The 24,102-nt window shown below is 38.3% G+C and overlaps 1 protein-coding gene across 1 annotated transcript in view; it reads left to right on the top strand.

Annotated features, from left to right (window-relative positions):
- LOC129217769 (trichohyalin-like) overlaps positions 1 to 24,102 on the top strand; it is a 150,957-nt gene that overhangs the window by 65,374 nt on the left and 61,481 nt on the right. The window contains 9 exon segments of the mRNA XM_054852113.1: positions 244 to 425; positions 2,499 to 2,765; positions 3,854 to 4,069; positions 4,842 to 5,115; positions 9,601 to 9,790; positions 12,541 to 12,802; positions 17,770 to 17,895; positions 21,280 to 21,444; positions 23,534 to 23,683. Of these exon segments, the coding sequence (XP_054708088.1) occupies positions 244 to 425; positions 2,499 to 2,765; positions 3,854 to 4,069; positions 4,842 to 5,115; positions 9,601 to 9,790; positions 12,541 to 12,802; positions 17,770 to 17,895; positions 21,280 to 21,444; positions 23,534 to 23,683 (1,832 nt within the window).

The following is a 24,102-nucleotide window of genomic DNA, read 5'->3' as shown; positions in this document are numbered from 1 at the left end:
AAATGGACATTGCTTAGGGTATTTTATAATTTCGAGTTAATCAGCTGTACTAATACCGTGGTGTAGTGTGAAAAACCTAGTCGAGGTGCTTCCTAGATTACAAAAAAATTACACCGCTCTGCTAGTTCCAGTTAAAACTTTTAATTGTACTGGTCACAAATATTGGGACGCATGAAGGCAAATGACTGAAGTGCCAAAACTTCGCATTTGTATTTATAACCTTAACACTTAATTCTTCTCCAGATGAGGATGCCGAGGAAGAAGAAGAGGTATCTGCAGAAAATCTTAAGATCCAGCTTGACCTACAGGAGCAGGAAATGGGAGTGCTGAGGAGGAAGTTGGACGACACAGAGAAAGAAAACGAGAATCTGCAGTCGGAGGTCAAGTACCTGCAGAACAAAGTCATCAATCAGCCCCTTATTGAGGTAAAACCAGATATCTATAGTTAATGCTTGATTTGACAAACCTGTAATTTACGAACACTTACGATTTTTAGAACAGCTTAGGAGTCCCGAAATATCTTTTATTGAAACAATACTATTTGACCTGATGAACTTTCCATGGTCTCAAACAGTTCGCATACTCTAGCGTCAGCTGTATAAAAATATGATACTCGATAGAAAAGAAGCATTGTGGAGGAACAACAGAAAAATATTTGATGGCAGCTCTGCCCACAACTGTTTAGGTTTGAAATTTAAGACTCATAATAAGCTTTAAGTTAATGCCCCGTTGCCAGGACTTAGGCAGAAGCACAGTGTTTCGATCAATCCAAGTTAGCTGGACAAAAGTCAAGTTCAGAATTCATCATTTCATCACCCAAAATTAAAGCGTTCCTAAATTCACATGATTTAATTGTTCAAAATGGATATTATTTATGCTGGTAAGTGTTTTTTTTTCCTAATTTAATTACTCAATCTGATAATTAAACAATATTAAAAATTTTTTGAAGGTAAAAAATGAAGTTTTTGCTAGTTTAAAACCTTTCAAGTGATGGTAAGGATTTTACCCGTTTGTACCTGGCTCAAATTTTCTGTATACAGTAGCTGCACTTTTCCCATTATTAATAAGGCGTATTATACTCAGCACACTCTAGTACATTATATTTTTTTTCTCTAGAATACTTTCTTACGAGTAAGGATTTCTTTGAAGAATTATTGAAGCACCCAATGCTTTGGGTAAAAAAAATATGTTGTATTCAAGTGTGCTGACTACAATACGTCTTATTATTAATGGGGAAAGCTGTAGCTACTATTTACAAAAAATTTAGCCCGGGTACAAATGGGTACAAGTTATTGCCATCACTTGAAAGTTTTGAAACAGGCAAAAAAATCCGTCGTTCATTTAAAAAATTTTTTTAATATTGTTTAACTATAAGATAGATTAATTAAATTAGGGAAAAAAAGCACTTAATAGTATAAAAAATATCCATCTTGAACAATAAAATCATATGGAGTTAGGAACACTTTAATTTTGTGTGATGAAATGATGTCTGGAACTCAACTGATTTATTCAATTACAAACGGATACGTACCTTTGAACCTTATTACTCACGTGACGGAAGGGAGTTAGACATAAACAAATAACTGAGTATCAAGTTTTGGTTTATTGTTTGCATTATCCCAATACCAAAGTTTAGAATTTTGAACATGACTTTTGTCCACCTAGCTTATACTAATCGAAACACTGTGAGAAGTTACAAAGTATCAAACAGCTAGTTACAACGTATAGAGACTGCAGTTCCGTCTGTGTTTAGTATCATTAATCTGGAATAGCAATAAGAGAGCTGGGAACAGTAAACCTGTCAGGGATGCTGAGATCAAGGCGTGATGGTAATTTCAGCAACTATGATAGACTTGCTGCCTCCAGCTCTATTACGGCAATTCAAGACTAATAATCGCTATTAAGGGTGAACTGTAGTCTCTGAATGCCTTAACGGGCTGTTTGGTATTAACTTCTTTGATTTTTACGGGGCTGTCTATATGAATGATGTCACACTTTTTTCAACGTATTTGGGCCCCTTTCCTTAGTTACAAAATGTGACACTTCGCCTTTCCCCCTCACTTTTCCATGTCACATGTCACGCTATATTACATTAACTTACTCTTAGCTGAAGTTTAGCACTGAAAACAGGACAAGGGGTCATTGTTTTAAGGTATTTAAATCTCAGGCTAACATGGATGTTAGGAAAAATTATTATTATAGCAGGGTAATGGAACCTTGGAACAGCTTACCGGAAGAGGCGGTAATGAGCAAGGGAGTAGATAGTTTTAAGAGGGCCATTGGTCTCCACTGGGGATTGTAAATTGACTAGGACCAGTCTAGCTGGGCCTAGAGCCTGTTGCTGGTCGTCACTTTTGTATTCGTATTTGTAACAATTCTCCATCCCTCCCCCTCAAAGCGTGACATCCTTTGTGGACCACCCATAAGTTGTTTGAGCAAATTGTTTCAGACTTAAAAACTTTTCTCATCTTTTGCAAAACCTTTTCTCACACTTTCAGCTTCCGGAGCTGCCGAAGGATGCCGGAAGCCCGGGGGTTTACTGGGAGCACAAAGTCCGGCTCCAGGAGTACGAGATCCGGGAGACTCGCCAGAAACTGATTGAGAAGGAGAGGGAAATCGAGCGACTCCAGACGGAGGTGGAGATATACAGGAAGAAAGCCTCCAAAATGATGGTCCGCAGCAGGTCGCTCGACAGTGACCTCCAGGTCGACCTCAAGAGACAGCTTCACCTTGTCGAACAGGAGGCCACAATGCTGAGGCAAAAGGTACGTGGAAGGCTTTGAACAAAGTTCGTGTTGTACTGCGTCCTTTGGATACAAACTTTGAGGGACGTGGTTTTAGGTCTTGAAAGGTCTTTATATCTCCCTACAGGAAGTCTTTTTTTTTTTTTTTTTTTTGTGTGTGTGATTGAACTGTAGGTATTTTTTTCATTAGCGAGAATGATTGTTTGTTAGCTCAAAACGGAAACGAAAATTGTTTCTCTATATGTAAGACATGTTTTAAAATTTTATTTTATTATTCTCAGAAAATTCTATCCAAGATCTTTTTTCGAATTTATTTCAATGCGCTTTACCTGTGATAAAAATGTTTTCTGTTTATATTGTTGAGAAAACACGTTTTGCAACGCTGAACACGTGACTACTAATAAGCAGCATTTTTCTTTTTCATACCAAACAACTAACTGCACAAAATTACGATGAATTATCCCGCATTTCAACTTTTCTGTAAAATTATTAGTAACTGCAAAGTTAACTTCATGAAAGAATATTTTTTTTCACGATAGATGATTTCCAAATTCACAACTGTCCAAACATAAAAATTAATTTGTAAAAGAATAATTTAAGCATAAGTAAAAACAGCCATATTTCTGTCAATTTGAAATTCGGATTTTTGCTTTTTTTCTGCTGATCTCTTAGTGCTGTTCAGCATTCGCCTTTAATTGCACGAAATGAGTGGCCATTAGTTGGACAGATAATCCTTGTAGTAACCCAGATCAATGATAACAGGCTTCATTATTATTAAATAGAAATGAGTGAAGTCCTCAACCATTAATCTCGATTACATTTATTCATAAGCGCAACGTTTCGTTCCAGCCATGCTAGCTGCTGCAAGATGTAAACAAAGCTAGCTAGTTTCAGTTACAGTCACAAATGAAGTTGAAGTTATTAATACAATACATATCAATTATCTACATAGCGCGTTAACAGTTATCTCCACTTCCACCATTTGGATTGGAGGTTAGATGGGAAGGAAATTTTCTCCAGTATGCTATACCAATGGTAAACGTCTCAAATTCCGAAGTGTAACTATGGATAGATTGGTATGAGTAAGAATGTGGTTTCAATCTTTACAGGTGAACAGCCTGGAGTCTGAAAATGAGAAGTTGAGCACCGAGAACAAGAGGATGACGTTGCGCCTAAGTAAGAAGCCGCCGCCATCATCGGCGGATATTCTCCAAATGGAGAACATGGAGCTGAAGCAGAAGCTGGAGGAACAGCAAAGGAAACTGGACACCATGAGGCAAGAATTGGAGAAAGCAGCAACTGAGAGCCCAGTGGCCATCTTGCAGGTGAGTGAACGAGAATATCATTTGTCGTGACTCATTTTGATCAATTTTGATTGCAATCTTGTAAGTTTTTAATGGTAGTTTGGGAAGAAAATTCTCAGCAGGTTCTTTTTATATCCTAAGAAATTAAATTGTAGAAATTAGAGATTTTGATAAATTAGAGGATTTTAAATCTTAATGAAGACAAAGTAAAAAGTCAGGCCAAATCTGATCCACAGAGTTTACAAACTCTCAGAACCGACGAGAAGCTACTTCATCCTAGTTGGAAGCTGGTGGTCTTGCTCAGAATTGGAGTAATATGAATTTAATAATTTTTATGGAAGAAGTGGAACTCGGCGACCAAACTGACAAGGACGTTGGCTCTCGTCGGCCCTGCAGTGGATACCCACTATCCACCTTCATTACGCCACTGATGGAAATAACTAGTAGTGCCCAAATTTTATTCACCTGAGGGCAGCACCCACATAACCATATAAATCCTGCAGGACAGAATGCATATTGCAAGAATTGTTTTCATCATTAATGATTATTTTATTAATGTGAAGTTCCAATCTTTTTTGCAAATCAACTTCTGGCTAGGTGTGTCCAAATGTACAACAATTGTTCTTAATACCGAAGGAAGATTATTGTTCGTTTTGGAAGGTTACAGAACAGTTTTAGAATCGCAACGTTGAGCTAAACAACGGGCCACATGGATCAGCCGTGTAGGCCTTGGGTTGGACACTATTGTACTGCACTTCTTGCCACGACCGATAACTTTTCTTTCCATCTTCAGGATTACAAGCCCCGAAGGGAGAGCTTGACCTCTCTGGAGAGTGAAGCGGATCTCATCGCCTCTTTGAAGAAGCGCCTTCGCAGCAAAGACGACGAACTGCAGGCCCTGCAGAGCAAGGCCCAGCAGTTGGAGACCGAAAACGGACGCCTGGCACGGGATTATAAGCGCCTCAAGGACAGCATAGGCACTAAGAAGAAGTCGACGAGAGTGGTACGGGATTCCTCAACTCGCCAAGAGCTTCGAGAAATCGTCAGCGAGTTACAAGATGAGATCAGTGAGTAGATTACTATACAGGGTTAGCCTTAACCCTGACAGACTGTTAAAAAAAATCAATGTTTCACTAAGAAATTGGTTAAATCTAGCAAACTTTACCTGCAACCATCTTATTATAGATTAGTTTCACCAATAAGATGGTGCTCCCACAAACTTATGACCACCATAAGCCCCATCTTATTTGTGAAACGTATCACAAATAGGATGGTAGCAGGTCCTTTTTCTCGATTTTACTTTATTTCTTAGTGAAATATTTAACTTAATTTTTAACAGTGTAGCACAGAGCGGGGATTAAAAGGGAACTCTTAAATGTCAAAGTGACTAGACGTTCACATAAAGGTCTTCGTTGTGTGACGGTGACGAAACGTCATCAACAGTAAAGTCGGCAACAGGTTGCCGCCCCTTATGACTGATGTCTGTCCATGGCAATGTCACAAAGAGGTATTGCAGCGACTTCTTCACAACATCACATCGCCTATTAATTGTTGCAAAGATGTAACAGTGATGTTACATGAAGCACGTCACAGATATCTCCAGCAAGAAGTCTCGATTCTGTCAATGTGAGACTGTGACTTCCCCGTGGCTTTGCCGTGTTATGTTATGCTATAGGGAGTAATTCACTGGGTTTCATGTACTAGGTTTTTGACGTATAAAAACTGGTGATACATGAAAAGAGGCGGACAATTCATTAATAGTTTTGAACATACTACGAAAGTCCAATGTGTACCCGGCACACATCTTATGCCAATTTAGTTCGGAAGATCCGCCTAGTAGTATGCTTCAGCAGTGGTGCCAACGAGTGGGAAGGGCTTAATGTTGACAGCATACAAGAAGGACATTCATGGGTGACTTCGAGGGGGAATTCATGCTGCAGGTTGCACCACTGAAATTTTAAGGGTAGTTTTAAGGGTTGATTACAGAGGTTTATTGGGGGAAGGGGGCGGTACTCCGTTGTAAATGAAAGGGGTGCGCTGTTCCGTTTGAGGGGAATGGCTTTTGTCCCCAATGATCGTTACAGCATTAGTGGTGCATTCCTGTAGTGTTAGTAGCGTTGCAGGCATTGGAGGTACAAAACACTTGCTCTCCACGTAACCTCACATAAATAAATGACGTAGCGTGAGTTATGGCAACCAGGGTGGCAATGAAATCAGATTAACATCAACCAGACAAAGCTCGTGCCTATCTTGTACGATACCGCTACAGATATCTGACACCTGGCGAGTCACGAGGCGGGATTTTAAACATGGGGAGCATATATCATGCATTAATATTGTATTTGCAAACAGTACACTTTTACACGTATCAAAACGCAGTGTCTTAAAACCTATGGTGAATCATTTAGAAAAATCTCGGGGGGGGGGGGGCAGATTTCTTGTAGTGTGCAAACAAATGCTTGGAAAGAACGCCATTTTTATGCAACCAGCATAGTTTTTCAAAGTTACAGATAAGGGGGGATGGGTGCCACAACAGGCATTACCAGTGTTAGAAACTCCACTGTCCACACGTTGTACTTAGTCTTAGTAATGAATTATATTTATTTCTATCATCCCCGTTGAATGGATATTTTTAAAAAATCCTAACTAATAAGCTTGATTGAATTTTTACCAGTTTCAGCATGTTCTTGCGTGCTTATGTTATGGCCATGCAAATGTATGGGCAGTCGAACTATCCATTTCGACCATCCCCGAGGTAATTGTAACGAATTTTAACTGTCCGGGCGTCTGTACCTTAGCATAACTCAAAAACGATAAGTCGCAGAAGGTAGAAATTTCGTGCGTAGGATCTTAATAAGCTGTGCAGTTTGGTGTAATCCGATGTTCTTAAAAGTTATTTAAACTTTTTTTGGGGAGGGACATAGGTTTCATCTTCAATGCAAATTGAAAACGTCTAAATTGAAGATCACTTAGCGATATATCACCAAGATTTTTGTCGCCAATATTTTGTTACCAAGTCGATGATATCTGGCCATGTAGGCGACTAATTGGGTGTCAAAAATGAAATGACGGATTCAATGTCAGTTTGGCGATATTTGTGACAGTTAGCGAGATTCTCGCAGAACCAACGTTTGCATTGTCATTTGTGATATGAACCTCTTCAAAAGACTTTTCTGCGTCAACTCTCAGAAAAGTAGGTGTTTAAAATGCTTTTCTTCTCACAGTAAAGCACTTTTATACTGTATTTTTGTACCTTTTACACGTTACATTTAGCTTTTGTTGTTGCAATTTCAGAATTCACACGATTGTAAATGCATCACATTTCTTTAAATTTGAAAGTGTCGCTCTAGGTGTAAGAAAATGTCTAAGAGTTCACAGAAGATAATAAAAATATATTTAAAAAAGAAAATTAATTTGAATTCTGAAATTTTGAATTCAAATTATGTTTTTCGCAATCACGAGTTGCGACAGGACCCTACCCATTGGTTACTACCCTACTCACTTGTTTCTAGAAACAGCTCCTGTCCCTTCAAGCCTGCCCCTCCTCTTGGGCGGTCACGTGTGTATAGTTGTGTATGTGTAGACTTGTGTGTAGGTGTATGTGTGTGTAGGTGTATGTGTGTGTAGGTGTATGTGTGTGTAGGTGCATGTGTGTGTACGTGCGTGTATGTATACGTGTAAGTGTAGGATATGGACGCAACCTGCAGATTGTTTCTGCTAGAGGAGCAGCATCGTGAGGCCGGCCGACGGTGGTGCTGCAGAGGGAGGCGGGGGGAAATAAAATCATAGGAACATCAAAACCGTCAAGTGAGAACAATAAGCAATCGTGATTGCTCAAAAAAAAAAAACTTTTATTAAACCTCATTCCGATTTTGTGTACATGAGTACACGCACCCATTCCTTTGAAATATTAAAAAATACTAATTTGTTAACATACATACGAGGTATACAGGTACGTGTGTTGTTCACATCAGATCTGGGGCGAATTCAACTCTAAAAATTCGATCGAATCGAATACGATCAATAGCATCTATCACTAGCGCAGCCAAAACTTTGCTTTGCGAAACCCAGAGAGAAATTTCTGGCTATGCTACTGGTAGACAGAATTAGATCGAATCGATCACAATCGAGATGAATGCGTCCTAATTTCAAAGCAGACTTGATTGATGTTATAATCTGGTGACCATTGCAACTAACGTGTTTTTGTCGCCAACTTCGTAATATATTAACAATTTGGCGATAAATTCGGCAACGAAAATATGTTTCGGCGAAATCTATCCATTTTCTCTTGCTAAAATTTAGCCATATATCCATTGAATCACGTAAAAATTCTAGATAATTGGAAAGTGGAACCTGTAAAACACTTTTTTTGCATCGGTTCTCTACAAACTGAGAGTGTAATTATTTAAAGTGTTTTTTTGAGCAATCACGATTGCTTATTGTTCTCACTTAACCGTCCTTGATGTTGTGGTTCCTTTTTCAGTTGGGACCAGGGGCCTCTGCAGCACCACCGCCAGTCGGCGGCGGCGCGTTTCCTCTGGTCCTGAGCACTGTCCCCCGGAATCCACTTCTGCTGGACGGTGGCGTCCGTGTCCTACACACGCATGCTCATACACAGTCACACTCAGACATGCGTGGGCCTTTACACACATACACGCACACACCTACATGCACACACATAAGCCAACACACACACACACTCAACTTTACACACTTAACCAACCAGGAGGAGGGATAAGCTTGGGGGCGGGGATGGAGCCGTTTTTAGAAACAATAACTCCAATGAGTAGGGTCTTGTCGCAACTCGTGATTGCGAAAAACATAATTTGAATTTAAAGTTTCAGAATTCAAATTAGAGTTGATTAGGGGGAAGTGGGGTCACAGGTCTTTTTTTTTTTTTGAGCAATTACGATTGCTTATTGCTTTTATTTGACTGTTTTGGCGTGCTATCATTTTATTTTCCCGCCAGCACCCTCTGCAGCATCATCGTCGACCGACTCCTCACGATGCTGCTCCTCTAGCGAAAACCGTCTCCAGGTTGCGTCCATATCCTACACACACGCGCATACATACACAACTACACACACACCACCACATACGCACACACATAACTACCCACACATTCATGCCTACACACAGACACACACATATGCCTACACACACAGACACAAACACATATGCCTACACACACATACACATACCACGCCCCCACGCACACAAACACTCATGCCTGCACATAGACAAAAACACACATGCCTACACACACATACACATACCCCCTACACACAAACACATACCCCCCTCACACACATAAACACACACGCCTACATACACGCCACACACTCGTGATTGCGAAAAACATAATTTGAATTCAAGATGACAAAATTCAAATTAATTAATTTTTTTTTTTGCTCACTCTTACTATAATTCTGTATTTTTTGTTCTTGATATGTGTTTCATACAGTTGGATAGAACACTATAAGTAGATAGAATTCAATCGAATCAATCACAATCGAGTTAATGAACCTTTTAATTTTTTTCTTGGTTTACAGATGATTTGCAAGTGAACTTGCGAAGCAGAGAAGTCGTCCAGGAGGATTTAGAGGCGGAGATGGAAAGGGTGCGTAAGGATCTGAGAGACGTCACGAAGGAGTTGAAGCAGAAGGAGGAGCGACTGCAGCTGGAGGTGGACAGAGGGAAGCGTGAGAAAGATGCCCTCCAGAAAGAGGTTGAATCGCAGAAGTAAGATCTCGCTTCATTTTCAACCTTCGGGGGGCATTAATTAGACCCCATGGGAGGCGTTAATTGAAACGGAATGTGCAAATTCTTTCCCAATTTTGGTGGAGAAAATTTACTCGCACGTTTAAAATATTAGTAACAATCCAAAAAACAATTTTTCTGCCTAAAATGGAATTCGTTTGGGATTTCAAAGAGATGTATAGCTCTAATTCTAACCTTTTAAAGTAAAATTGGTATTCTAAGGCGCGAGATGTATATTAGTGTGAGGTCTGCCCTCTAGCTCATTTTTTTAGAAAATATTTTACAGGGTGGCGACAGATCAGGGAAATCAGGGAAAAGTCAGGGAACTTTATTAATCAGGGAAAAGTCAGGGAAATATCAGGGAATTTTGAAAAAATAACAAAAAATCAGGGAACATTGATTTTATGAGAAATTTTTTTTTTTTTTTTTTGCTTTACAAAATTAAGTACTCTAATTCCCTACGCATTTTTCGCCAATTATCTGTTCAAAAAAAAAAAAAAAAAAATTAATGAGATGCGATTATACACTGCCGCATATTTGTGCATCTTTTTTCCTCAACGTCAAAGTAATGAATCTTATTTATTAACCACAAAATGAACTTCCTACGATTGCTTCTGTGTCTGTTAGGTTGTTTATTTTACCTAGTTTGAAATTTCCTTTTACGCTTTCAATGCTACATAAAATAAACAACCATACGGGCAAAGAGGAAGCCTTCATTAATGCCTTAGCTCCTTTGCCTTTATTCCATTGTCTCGAAGTAATTAGCGTACTGTAATCACGATTTCAAGAAAAAAATCTTTGGTTTTTGAATTAATACTATAAAAACTTAAAAGTTATTACTTCTTCGCGTTTTTAATTTAATTGCTAAAATTGAACTTTCAATAAAAAAAACTTTGTTTTTTGCCGTTATACTATTTGTTGTCACCGCAGATCATAAAGGATTTTTCTTCAGACTTAAGTGATTCTTTAGTTTTATAACCAAGTTGTATTCTTCTTTTATATATTTTAAAATTAACTAATTGCTTTTTTTCTTCTTTTTTTCTTCTTGCATTTCAAAGTTGTTTGTTACAAAAGCAATCTAAGATTTTTTTTTCGTTACATACTGAAATCATTTGAAATAGAGTTAACTTGTGTACTTAAGTAAATATCTTTATTTTTTTTATTGTTAAAATGCTGTATTCATTCATTAAAAACCTATGTTCTTGATTAGGGAAAAGCTCCCTATTAATAGATGTCAAATGGTTTCATCTGTTTTGCATAAATATGTCAATTAGTTATATAAGAATAACTACATTACTTCTATTCTTTCACTATTACTTGTCATTCTTGCAACAATTATTACACTGTTTAAAAACTTAGTTCAAAATAATTTTAATTACTTTTTAGTTCTATCATAAATACACATAGTACGTTTTTAAGAGTAATTTTAATAGTTTCTTAAAATTCTTATGTTAAGTGGTTTCTGGAAGTAAATTTTTTTTTTTTTAATTTTCTAAAATCTTTCCATGTAGAAAAATTTAATATACTATTTTGTCGGTCCCCCCCCCCCCCCAAATTGACTTGATATGTTTTTTGTAATCATTTTATTAAAGAAGTAGCATCTTTTTAAAATATATCTTTAGTTCAACAACTTTACACAACTTAAAACGTTTAAAATACTGCATCTTGTGCAAACATACAATGGATTTCAAGTAGAGCAAAGAAAGAAGACCATTATCATTGGTAACGTAAATCAGGGAAATTTGGTGAACTAAATCAGGGAAAAGTCAGGGAACTTTTTTTTACAGTTCCTGTCGCCACCCTGTTTTAATTTAATATATATTAAAATTAGACTTCCCAAACGAGGATTGGCAACACCGCTTGCATGTATGTACGTCAGTATAACTTCTTGAGAGTGGTGGCAATGTGAGGTTCGAACCATTTATAGAAAGATTCCTAATTCTTTGGGTGCAATGTTTAGTCAACTTGCATCTTTGTACGATTTTAATTACCAGAGATATAGATTGGAAACGTCGATTTTGGGTCACATCTTCTCCCTTCTAATCGACGGAAATCCTTTTTCCACGACGGACGTTGCGGCACTGCTGTCATGTTGCCAATAATTCCGTTCTCTGCCTGCGAATGAAAGTGGATTCAGTCGACATTTACCAATTAATCCTTGGTTCGAACCTGAGCTTAATTTCTACCAAAAGAAGGGCAGGAATCCCGTAGTCCCCATAACTTCTTTTTAAGCCTAAATATGCTGAATTTCGCCTCAGAAAAAATGTGCATGTATTCAGCTCTGATGACTGCTATGCAATATAAATAAATGTTGGCGAATTAAGTAAGACGCATTTTTTTTTTTTATCCGATGAATTTTTGATATTTCGTTCTGAAGAGAAGAACTTTTAGGCGCGTTTTTTGATGCAATGATTTTTGTGCATCTTTTCCTTCAAAAAAAATGTAATTTACGTCCCAGAAATGTCAATAAAATTTCTTTCGCTAACTTAAGCTGTCTCAGGTGGCAAGTAGAGGGCGAAGCTCTCGAAGTACTGCGCCGAAGGCGCTGTACTTCCGTGAATCGGTGAAACCAAATAGTACACCAACACGCAGCAGGCGGCTAGTCTAGTTTAATATTAGTTCTTTTTAAAATGTTAGATTATTTCTATTCCGAATACCACCTGTTGCGTTTAATAACATGCAATGAAAGTACCTGAAGGAGTGGTGACTCATCACGGGTCGGTGTTCCACAGGAACCGAGCGGCCACTGCCGAAGAGCAGCTCCATCAGCTTTCGGGGCAAGGCGCAGCTGACCAGGCGCGGAATCTCTCGAAGCTGCGCGCCGACAGAGAGGAGGCGGAGCGCCGAGCCCGCGCCGCCGAAGAGCAGCTCGAGAAGAAGACGCAGAGGCTGAGGGACACCCAGGAGAAACTGAACGCCACCACAGTCCTCAAAGAGGACATGGCCCGGTCCAACAGGTTGCTGGAGTCCCAGAAAGCGGACCTCGAAAAGGAGGTAAGTGAACAGTTGTCTAGAAGTAGACGCATTGTGAGGCTCTGAGAAGTTGGGCTCCGACTCTGACGATATTTACCTCTGTGTCGGAAAATAGGAAGGGCTAATTGGCGCTAAGTTGAGTTCAGAAACTTTCTTAAGTCTTGGTTTCCTAGGAGCGAACACGCCGATCGTCGGCGTCGCTCCTCGCCTAGGCGAAAACTTGATTCTTCTGCGCATGCGCGCCCAAACTAAATCGACGTCGTGAATGGCTACGTCGGAATCCACTTGACTTTGATTTCAGCGCCACAGCGAGGAGCGACGTCGAAGATCGGCGATTCGCTTCTAGGAAACCAGGGCTTTAGTAGTTTTCAAAAATATTAAAACAAAAATCCGAGCCTATTTTTCGCTACACGTCTATTTTTCGCTAAACTCCCCTAAAACAGGTAAACATAGTCAAGGTCGCAGCTCAACTAACCAGAGCTGCACTATACACCCCCACTTCTTATCAACTGTATGTTAGTTATGTTTGAATGTTTGTTATAGTCTTAAAGCGGGAATTAAAATGGAGGGAGCAAGCCAATCATTGGCTTCGCAAAAAATGACCCAAAGATCCCAAATCACGTGACTCAACAACGACGAATGGTTGGCACGTATTGCGTGAAACAAGCGAAAGAAACCTGATTTCTTCCAATGATTTGCTTTAAAATCCATCACGTGACTTAGGGACTTGATTTCATGAATGAAAGTCGTCACTACCTGCATTTTATCTCTTCTCAATGGTTATAGTCCGTTACTTTGAAGTCTTGAGAATCGTAAACATCAGTGCGAATACCACCTATGTGGTAACATAGTTGAATCTGCTTCATGTTCTCAACGATGTTTTACGGACATCTTCACCAGGCTCCTTTGGCTGCCAAGAAGTCCCGATCTGACGGCTTTCTGGGCTTCAGAAAGCAGCAACTAAGAAACACTCGATATCGCAAAACACAGAAATTACGAGTAACTGTGGGGCACGCCTTCGTCGTCGTGACTCCAGAGTATCTGTGCGCAAAACATCTGAGAAGGACATGTCGCAGAACTCAGCTATGGATGGTGCTCATACCAATGCTTATGGCCCTTAAGACTTCGGGGTAACTGCGAAGGGATGGCATGGTGGAACGTTGCGAAACAAACATTCCACCATGACTAACATGATAATAAAAATAAAGACGGTTACACACTTTCAGTTTTCTCTTTACCTACAATTGTGACAAACTTTTTCGACTCGATTCCGCTGAACGAGGTTCAACAAACATTCCAATTGCCAGCAATCGAATAAAAATGTTTCTAATTAACGGAAGATGTTAGGAATGAAAAGAACTTCAAAAAATATAAACAAGGGGTCAATGAATATATACAAAATAACGACATTCTATCAATAATTAACTTTTAGCTGATAAAATATACTGACTTGCCAACCGGGGGGGATTTTGTATTGTATTTTTTATAATATAAAATGTTTCAATGCGAGTTATTGTGTGTTTTTTTTTCTGGAGTCAAACAGTCGAATTATTGTTCTGTGTGAAATATTTATTACTTGTGTAAAATTAATTTGTAAGTATTATATTATTTAATACATATTTGTGTTTGTACTCCAAATTAAACCGATTAAATAACACTGCGGACAGTGCCTTTGGCGCTCTTTAGCGTTGCATTTACTACTAACTTATGTTGAACTATGATTAAGAATTTCTTAATGTTTTGGAATTGACGTTTGTAATTTATGTTTTATAATTCACGTTGTATGTTTTAACTTAACTTTATTTTATTTTGCTTACTGTTTGTTATGTATGTGTGTTTTGTTAATAAATCTTATCTATCTATCTATCTAATTAAATACATCAGCAAACATGAATTTAAAACAATACTATTTTACGAGAACCAGAGGAAATTTATAAACACCGGAGAAATGTATGCAGAGAAAATTGTATTTTTTACATAACAACAATAACTGGCTTGACATTAATGAAAATCAATACAATACTAGAATTCCAGGTTAACAATATGAAGTTGTAAAACCAAACAAAACGATTGCTAAAAACAATTTATTTTCTTGGCACCACGGCTGTTTAATGAACTTATTGAAAATGTTAGGAATGAGAAGAACTTCAAGAAATATAAACAAAGGTAAGATAAGAAATAACAACTTCAAATGGCACAGATTGCAGATTACTGCAGACACGTGTTTCGGCATTGCGAGGAACGCCTTTTTCAATGCAAAAGAAATAAGTTTTTGGATGAAAGAGCTTATGGCTAAAAAGACTGATGTCTTTTCCTTAAATACTATCTCAAAGGATTTCTAAAGATTCAAATCCAAGATCCACAATTCATGTAGGGGAATATGGGGCAGAGTGAAATAGCGAGTCAAAGTGAAATGGTGAAATATTTACCCCGCCTTTAGCGCCACCTATCGGGTAATATTTTAACTGTGTAGTAACGCATGTAGTCTAATCCAGTCAAGATAAAGTTGCTTATGAAAATAAAGGTATGATAATAAAAGCAATTTTCAAAAATTGATACTCATATTGTAATATTTTGTTGTAAGTCAAAAGTTATTTTTGTTATTATTAAATGATAAAACTCTTGTTGTTGTCGTTTTAAATTTTAATTGATATCTACTAATATTCCGTGCAGTAATAATTTGTTTAACATTAATCTTACTTGTGTTTAAAATAGTTTGTACAGTTATTCAAGTGTAGGCGGGACAAAGTGCACTGTTAAAAATTTTCCGGAAAATTTACGGTAATTGTTACTGGCATCCATGTCGCCAGTAACTATTACCGCAAAAATCAAATGTTAATGTAAAATTTTACTGTTTCCTCGGTAGGCCACAGCAACCAATTGGCGCTGGGATCGCTTATTTCTCCGGTATAAATTACCGTAAAAATCAGCGATGCGTTAGTCCGCCATTTTACAGTAACAATTACCAGAAAATCTTCCTGAATTTTTAACAATGTGGATGGGGCAAAGTGAAATAGCTCATATCATTTACTTATTCAATACTTTATCAAATCACTTGCGTATTTATTAACTAGTGGTACCCGCACGGCTTTGCCCGTAATAGAAAAATTAAAAGGTCTTCTGGTTCGCTTGTATATTTACACATAATGTATGGTGAATTTTCTAGCCAATTCGCTTGTACCATGTTACAGTTCCACGTTATGATAATTTCGTATCTCGCCAATTGGCTTGTGCCCATGTTACGGTTCCACGTTATAATAATTTCGTAATTTACTCGTTCATCTTATGATAATGTTGTTTTTAAAATTGGAATAGAAAAAGAACCACATCGAATTTTCGTGAAATCGATTCGAGGGGCACACTCTCATGCTATAAACTAACTTTGTGCCAAATTTCATGAAAATCGGCCGAACGGTCTAGGCGCTATGCGCGTCAGAGAGATTCAGATATCCTACAGACATCCAGACATCCTCCGGACATCCAGACAGAGAGACTTTCAGCTTTATCATTAGTAAAGAAGCTTTATTATTAGTAAAGATTATTTCATTTGCATTCTTTCACTTAATTTTTCCCTCATTTATTCATTCATTCACTCATTTTTTTTTTATTAATTCACTATTTATTCACTCATTTATTTTCTCTCGTAGGTATATAAATTAATTAATTTATTTTTTGTTTGTTTATTTATTTCTTTTTTTATTTATTCATTCATTCTTTTATTTACTCATTCATTTGATCATAAATATCTTTAATCTTCTTTACTAATAATAAAGCTGAAAGTCTCTCTGTCCGGAGGATGTCTGGATATCTGTAGGATGTCTGTGACGCGCATAGCGCCTAAACCGTTCGGCCGATTTTCATGAAATTTGGCACAAAGTTAGTATGTAGCATGGGGGTGTGCACCTCGAAGCGATTTTTCGAAAATTCGATGTGGTTCTTTTTTTATTCCAATTTTAAGAAAAAGACTATCATAAATTACGAAATTATCATAACGTGGAACCGTAACATGGGCACAAGCCTATTAGCGAGATACGAAATTATCATAACGTGGAACTGTAACGTCGGTACAAGCCAATTGGCGAGAAAATTCACCATACATTATTTGTAAATATAAAAGCGAACCAAAAGACCTTTAATTTTTCTATTACGGGCGAAGCCGTGCGGGTACCACTAGTTACTAATAATAAAGCTGAATGTCTCTGTCCGGAGGATGTCTGGATGTCTGGATGTCTGTAGGATATCTGTAGGATGTCTGTAGGATGTCTGTGACGCGCATAGCGCCTAAACCGTTCGGCCGATTTTCATGAAATTTGGCACAAAGTTAGTATGTAGCATGGGGGTGTGCACCTCGAAGCGATTTTTCGAAAATTCGATGTGGTTCTTTTTTTATTCCAATTTTAAGAAAAAAACTATCATAAATTACGAAATTATCATAACGTGGAACCGTAACATGGGCCGAAGCCAATTGGCGAGATACGAAATTATCATAACGTGGAACCGTAACATGGGTACAAGCCAATTGGCGAGAAATTTCACCATACATTATTTGTAAATATACAGGCGAACCAAAAGACCTTTTGATTTTTCTATTACGGGCGAAGCCGTGCGGGTGCCACTAGTAATCAAATAAAAAATATTACATTTTTCATTTTGCCCCATAAAAAAAAAATAATAATAAAAATTTTCCACTTTTTTTTTTTTTTTTGGAGGTATAAAGTTACTGCCATAAATAAAAAATTATATTTCAGTGCAAGTTTTATTACAAAATATTTCGTTCCTTCTTTATGAACCGTAAATTTTAGACCAAAATTCCAATTTGTATAAATTGAAAAAAGTAAGTGATCTTAACCATTTCACTTTGCCCATATTCCCTTACTTTAAAATCAAAAGAAGTTTTTTTCAGTATGTAGAGTGTTAAAAAAAATATTTCGAATTTTTCTCTGTAAAGTTCTTTTGGGGACATAATATTGTCTTTCATCTTTCAACAGGTTGACGAGCAGCGCAGTCTTCTGATGAAAGCCGAGGCTCGAGCTGCAGAATTGCGCAGTCAGGTGGAGAAGAACGACAGAGATTTGACGTCTCTGAAGAAGGAGTGCAACCAGCTTCGAAACGAGGTACGATCGGCGACTTCGATATTATTCTGAAAGAACTATTGTAAGACGCAACAGAAATAAAAAAGAAATTGAAGAATATGGGGCTCTTATTAGCCTCATTGGCCAACTCCAGCCTGCCACTCTAGCTTGCGTTCGACGAACCTCACCGGTTGACCGGTGAGTAACCGATTGCTAACCGCAGCGTTCTTGAGAGCTACCAGTTAACTGGTTGCTTCCGATGTCATTTTATGAGCCTCACCGGTTGGGTTCATCTACCGGTCGACCGCAACTCTAGCTGGATGATTGGTTGATGAAACCACGTGACATTTTTGACCAATTATATGTATTTTTCACCTGCGTGTTATTCGTCTGCGTCATGTCTGCGCAAGTAACCGGTGATCAACCGAAAGCGTTCGATAAAGCATTGGTTCGTGAACCACCAGTTAGTAACCGCTGACGTCATTGCTGTCACGTGATTAACCAACCGGTCGCTACCGGTCGTGCTCGTCGAACGTAAGCTATACTTGCTTAAGAGGTTTTCCACCTCCAACTCTGTCACTTTCAATGCCGGACTCATGAGTGCTAATAAGCACGAAACTGCAGTCCTCGACTGGAATGACTGAGCTGGCGGTGTATTTCATGCATTTCTGCCTTAGCCATGGCTATAAGGCGGTAACTTTCTGAAAATACCATGTCTTGCCTTCAATCTTCGAGTTGAATCGAACCATTGCTCCGGTCACTCGTCTGGTCAGGGCTAATTCTATATTAGCTACCAGTTTGTTTGGCACTCTTGGCGTCCTTAAGAGGTTTTCCACCTCCAGCTCAGTTACTTCTTATGCCGGGCTGATGAGTGCTAATAAGCACGAAACTGCAGTCCTCGGCTGGAATGACTGAGCTGGCGGTGCATTTCGTGTATGCTGTGCGTGTTTTGTGTTCTTTTTAATTAGCTATATAAAAAATTCAAAAGAGCAGTCAATTAAAAAATAATAAATAAATTAGTTCAATTAATTCCTCCTTCAGGGGATTGCCGGGGGCCCGCCTTGGCTCTTGGCGGCCCAGTTCTTCTGAAAACTCACTTAGTTACTCGAAGTTTTGTTCTTTTTCGTCATTTAAAGTTTTTTTTTGGTCACATGAACATCTATTAACAATCCAGTGAGCTAATTGCAAAATATCCATTACAGTGATTTGTTTCTTCGGTCGCTTTAATCCTCTCATGGTTCGACACGTGAAATTTTACTCCGAAACTTACTTCTCGTGCCTAATAATATGCATATGGAAGTGTCATGATTTTTAATGGAAGATATCGTGACGTCACGACGTAAGATCACCTATATTTTAAATTATATCGAATTGAATTTTTATTTTATATTCCCATGAGAATAACTTACGAATTTCGGACTTTTTTGCTACATGCAAAATTTCTCCAGCAAATTATTTTTGCCTCAAAATCTCGAGGGAGATGACATAGTCTGGCTCTGGTAAAAAGATGCTTGACTTTGGACGAGTTCATTTTTATTACGTTTGAAAGAGAAGTTCTTAGAGGGGCACAGTTCCGATAATCATTACTAACACGTAAACCGATTTTTTTCGCCCTCATTTTGCCAAATGGAATCTATTAAGCAAGTTAAAGGCAGATTATGCTTAAGTTATACAAAAGCACAAGCGGCTTTAATTAAAGGGCTTTTATGGGTCCGTCTCCCCGCTCTTTAAGGCTCATTAGTTATAATGTACTTCAGAAAAGTTATAATGTACTTCATTTTCATTGTTTTGTACAGATTTTTATTTTTACAAATGCATCGTGAATTGAATAATTCCTTTTTTTATGCATTAGAAAAAATCAATTTGAATTTTGATTCCTGGAATTCAAATTATGTTTTTCGCAATCACCAGTGCGTGTGTGTGTATATATAGGCTTGTGTGTTTGCGTCTGTGTGCAGGCATAAGTGAGTGGGTATGCGTGTGTATGTGGGTGTGTAGCTGTGTATGTATGTGTGTAGGTGTGTATGGGGGGGGTATGTGTGTAGGTGTGTGTGTGTGTGTAGGTGTGTATGTATGTGTGTAGGTGTGTGTGTGTGTGTAGGTGCGTATGTATGTGTGTGTAGGTGCGTATGTATGTGTGTGTATTGTGGTATGTAGGTGTGCATGTATGTGTGTGTGTAGGATATGGACGCAACCTGGAGAAGGTTTTCGCTAGAGGAGCTGCATCGTGAGGCCGGTCGACGGTGATGCTGCAGAGGGAGGCGGGGGGGGGGGGAAATAAAATCATCGGAACATGAAAACAGTCAAATGAGAACAATAAGCAATGTGATTGCTCAAAAAAAAAATTCGATCTAGAATAAAAATTTTGCCGTTTAAAGTTGGATTTTGCTCTGAAATGTGAAGTTTATATCCGACTAATTTCAAATGCACCTACGTTTTGAGTTAGGTTGAATAATTTGGATTAGTTTTTGCTCCGTAATTGTTAGTTAAACGAATTCGTTGTTCTTCTTTAAGTTTATCAAATGCACAACAAAGGTTTATTTCTCATTACTTGGAACCGTCATCCTTCTAATAATGTTTTTTAATATCTTCTGATACAGCTTCTTAGGCTAGAAGCATAACGCAACAATTGAAAAAGTCACAACTATACCCTTTCGATTAAAATTAAAATTTAGAGCAAGTTATGTCCTCAAAAAGCACTTTGTCATTAAAACATTCAAAATTTTCTAAAATTGTTTTTCTTTTGTGACTATTTTGCTGTTCTTCTAAAAATGTCTTTACATCTCTTAAAAAGTTTAACTATCAAAAGATAGTAAGTTTTCTGTAATTTGCTTTACTTAATATGAACAGAAAGTATTTGATAAATACAGCGGAAAAGTTTTGCATAGTGAAAGCTTAAGGAAACAAATCATGGAAATCCTTTAAAGCCATCATGCACGTTATTCAGTAAATTACCTTCCATTAACCAGGGCTAAAGCAGAAATACATGAAATACACCGCCAGCTCAGTCATTCCCAGCCGAGGACTGCAGTTTCATGCTTATTAGCACTCATCAGCCCGGCATAGGAAAGTGACTGAGCTGGAGATGGAAAACCCCTTAAGGAAGTCAAGAGTGCCAAACAAACTGATAGCTAATATAGAATTAGCACATATACCATGCCTTGTCTTCAATCTTCGAGTTGAACCAAACCATTGCTTTGGTCACTCGTCTGGTCTGTGCTAATTCTATATTAGCTACCAGTTTGGTTGGCACTCTTGACTTCCTTAAGTGGTTTTCCATCTCCAGCTCAGTCACTTTCCTATGCCGGGCTGATGAGTGCCAATAAGCACGAAACTGCAGTCCTCGGCTGGGAATGACTGAGCTGGCGGTGTATTTATGCATCATGTAAGTTGTTTTAAAGTGTTCATGTTTCCTTTCCCCTCCAGTTAGAGGATGAGCGCAGTCGTCTGAAGGATAAGCGGCAGTCGGAAGTAGATCACGTCTGGAACAGAGAGAGGGAGGATTTGAGGAGGACCATCAACGATCTCAGGAACAGGATGGAACAGCTTCAGCAGCAGATCACAGAGAACGAGAAAAATTACATTGAAAAGGTAAGTGCCACTGACCCTGATACACAGTTTAGCTAAAGTAGGAGTTCAAACTGTTGGAAATAAGGAAACATTCCTGGTCATGTGCCTAATGTCCTCCATGTAAATATTTTTGAGCAATCACGATTGCTTATTGTTCTCACTTGACAGTCCTTGATGTTCCGGTTCCTTTTTCAGCTTGGACCAGGGCTGCAGCACCACCGTCCACCGGCGGCGGCGCGGCTGGTCCTGAGCACTGACCCCCGGAATCCACTTTTGCTGTCCATGTCCTACACACGCATGCTCATACACACTCCCCTACGCGCGCGCGCCTTTACACACATACACACGCCTACGTGCACACACGAAAGCCTACGCACACAACTATATACACGTAAGCACCCAGGAGGAGGGACATGCTTGGGCGGGGGAGCCATTTCTAGAAACAATAACTCTAACCAGTAGAGTCTTGTCGCAACTCGTGATTGCGAAAAACATAATTTGAATTCAAAGTTTCGGAATTCAAATTAGAGTTTTTTTTTTTAACTAAATTTGGTTTCATCTTTGTTAATATGCTAAAACTGTTTTGTTCACTTCTAAATCGAAGAAGAAATACTTTTTGATTTGCATGCAACTGAGCAATAGCAGTGGCGTTTCAAGGTACTGTCTGACCACGGATTGTATGGAAAGACAAACATCCGTTTTACAGCCGGAAATGGACGAATCTATTATTTTTTACCGATGTCAGCTTTTGCAGAATCGGAGTCTCCTTCAAATGAGCGGAATACGCGCATCAAATGTTTACTTTTCCCCCTTATTCACATAGATTCGTCTCATCTGGACATTTGAAAATTCCATGCAATCCGTGGTTGGACAGTATAAAACTTCGATGATGTGATTATTCTTCCCTTCGATCTTTTCCTTTCATGCTACTCGCGGGTAGGTGCACGTATGTGCAAATTGTAACGAAATGTCGAAAAGAAACTGAAAAACATGCCATCCAGACATTTGTAACGAAATGTCTGGATGGCATGTTTTTCAGTTTCTGGAAGTTGCAATAGTGTTTTATGATTTTAGTTAAATAAAATTTTACCGAAGTTATTTTTGAGAAGTTTTTGTGATTATTCAAGTAGAGTTTCAGTTCAAGTTTCACATGATTGCCGACTCTGTATTGAATACAGTAAGACCTCGTTAAGTCGTCAAGGGACAAAATATTTTTGACCACTTATGCGGAGTGACTACTTATGTGGAGTGGGAAATTAAGGAAGAAAAAAAAAAGCCTTACAAATATTCATGAATAGCAGTAGAATTCTGTGAGAAAAACAATAGCTTATGTAATCAATGTCTATAAATTAGTGCAAATATTAAAAAGGGGGAAAAATACTAATGATAGTTACTTTGTTTTACTTTCTCTTACTTATACATTACTAAATAACAACAAATTATTTTAACTTAATGTAATTACGGTACATTATTACAATCGTTCAATGTTGACTGATGAAGTTGTTGCTTACGGAAAAGAACGATCTCTTCTAACATACATCAAGCTTTAAATTCTGTGTTTGTAGTTCTTTGAACGGATGTTAAATACTGACTAACTTTCTCCAGGTATTAGATTTCGTATGTCTTGTTGAAAGGAGTTTGATTCATACTCTTGGCACTCGGCAGAGTCACAGCAAGAAGTATGCTTTGAATGACCAGAACCGAGGATTGAGATTTCAAGGAAAAATGACTATCAAACAGCCTTTCAACTAAGTCCGACACTATTTTCTAAGATCCGATAAGGAAAAGGAATTTTAGAAAACAGTTTTTGAGTGACTAGTTAACCGGGTAAAATTAAATTTGGTGACCAGTAAAGGAGGATCATTTTACATTACTGTGAATGAGACCTTGTCGGGACCAAAGAAAAACGACCACTTAAACGGAGTGACCACTTAACCGGTCGACTACTTATTGAGGTTTCACTGTATTTTAAAGCACAAACAATGCGTGGTGCCTCGCTCTGATTCTAACTAGAGTTTGGAAAAAGTGCTCGTTCGATTTGACTAGCAAAAGATCCTGGCGCCATCCTGTTCTCATACGAATAGCATTCATTTGCTCTTTTCTTTTTCAGGAGTCACGCCTTCGGGAGGACTTCAAACGCAAGAAAGACACTGCTGTCCGAGAGACACGAGAAAAAGGAGAGGCTGCCTTGGAACTGGCTCGGGAAGAGGAGAAGATCCTAAGGGGCAAGGTGCAGGAGCTCACAGACAAACTGGAGAAGGTAAGAGAGAGAAAAGCTTCCCGGGTGCCCTTCTCACTGTGTTATTCAAACTAAGATGGATACAGTTTCCAACTAACAACCACCATTAGTTCAGAATGAGAGATATTTTTCAGTATTTTTGTGTGAAAATGAAATAAAACCGAAGCATGATGAACGGAGTATGAAACCATCATCCTGCTCTTCTCATTGACGGTATTGATAAGAAATGGTTATTAATTGCATTTGCCTGTCTGATTGAATTTCTTTCTTCTGTGATAGGGGCAGATCAAGCCTCGAACTTAAAATTTTTGGGAGGACAAAAATTCTTAAATTGCTGATTGGAACTCTAAATTTGCTGAATGATGATAAAATACGAGTGTCCAGACATAAGTTCATCTAATGAAAGGGAACATTCGGGATTTTAAAACTTGCAATGTTGC

This window comes from Uloborus diversus, chromosome 2 (assembly GCF_026930045.1).
Source record: "Uloborus diversus isolate 005 chromosome 2, Udiv.v.3.1, whole genome shotgun sequence".
NCBI lineage: Eukaryota > Metazoa > Arthropoda > Arachnida > Araneae > Uloboridae > Uloborus > Uloborus diversus.
This window is presented reverse-complemented; position numbering and strand designations above follow the sequence as displayed.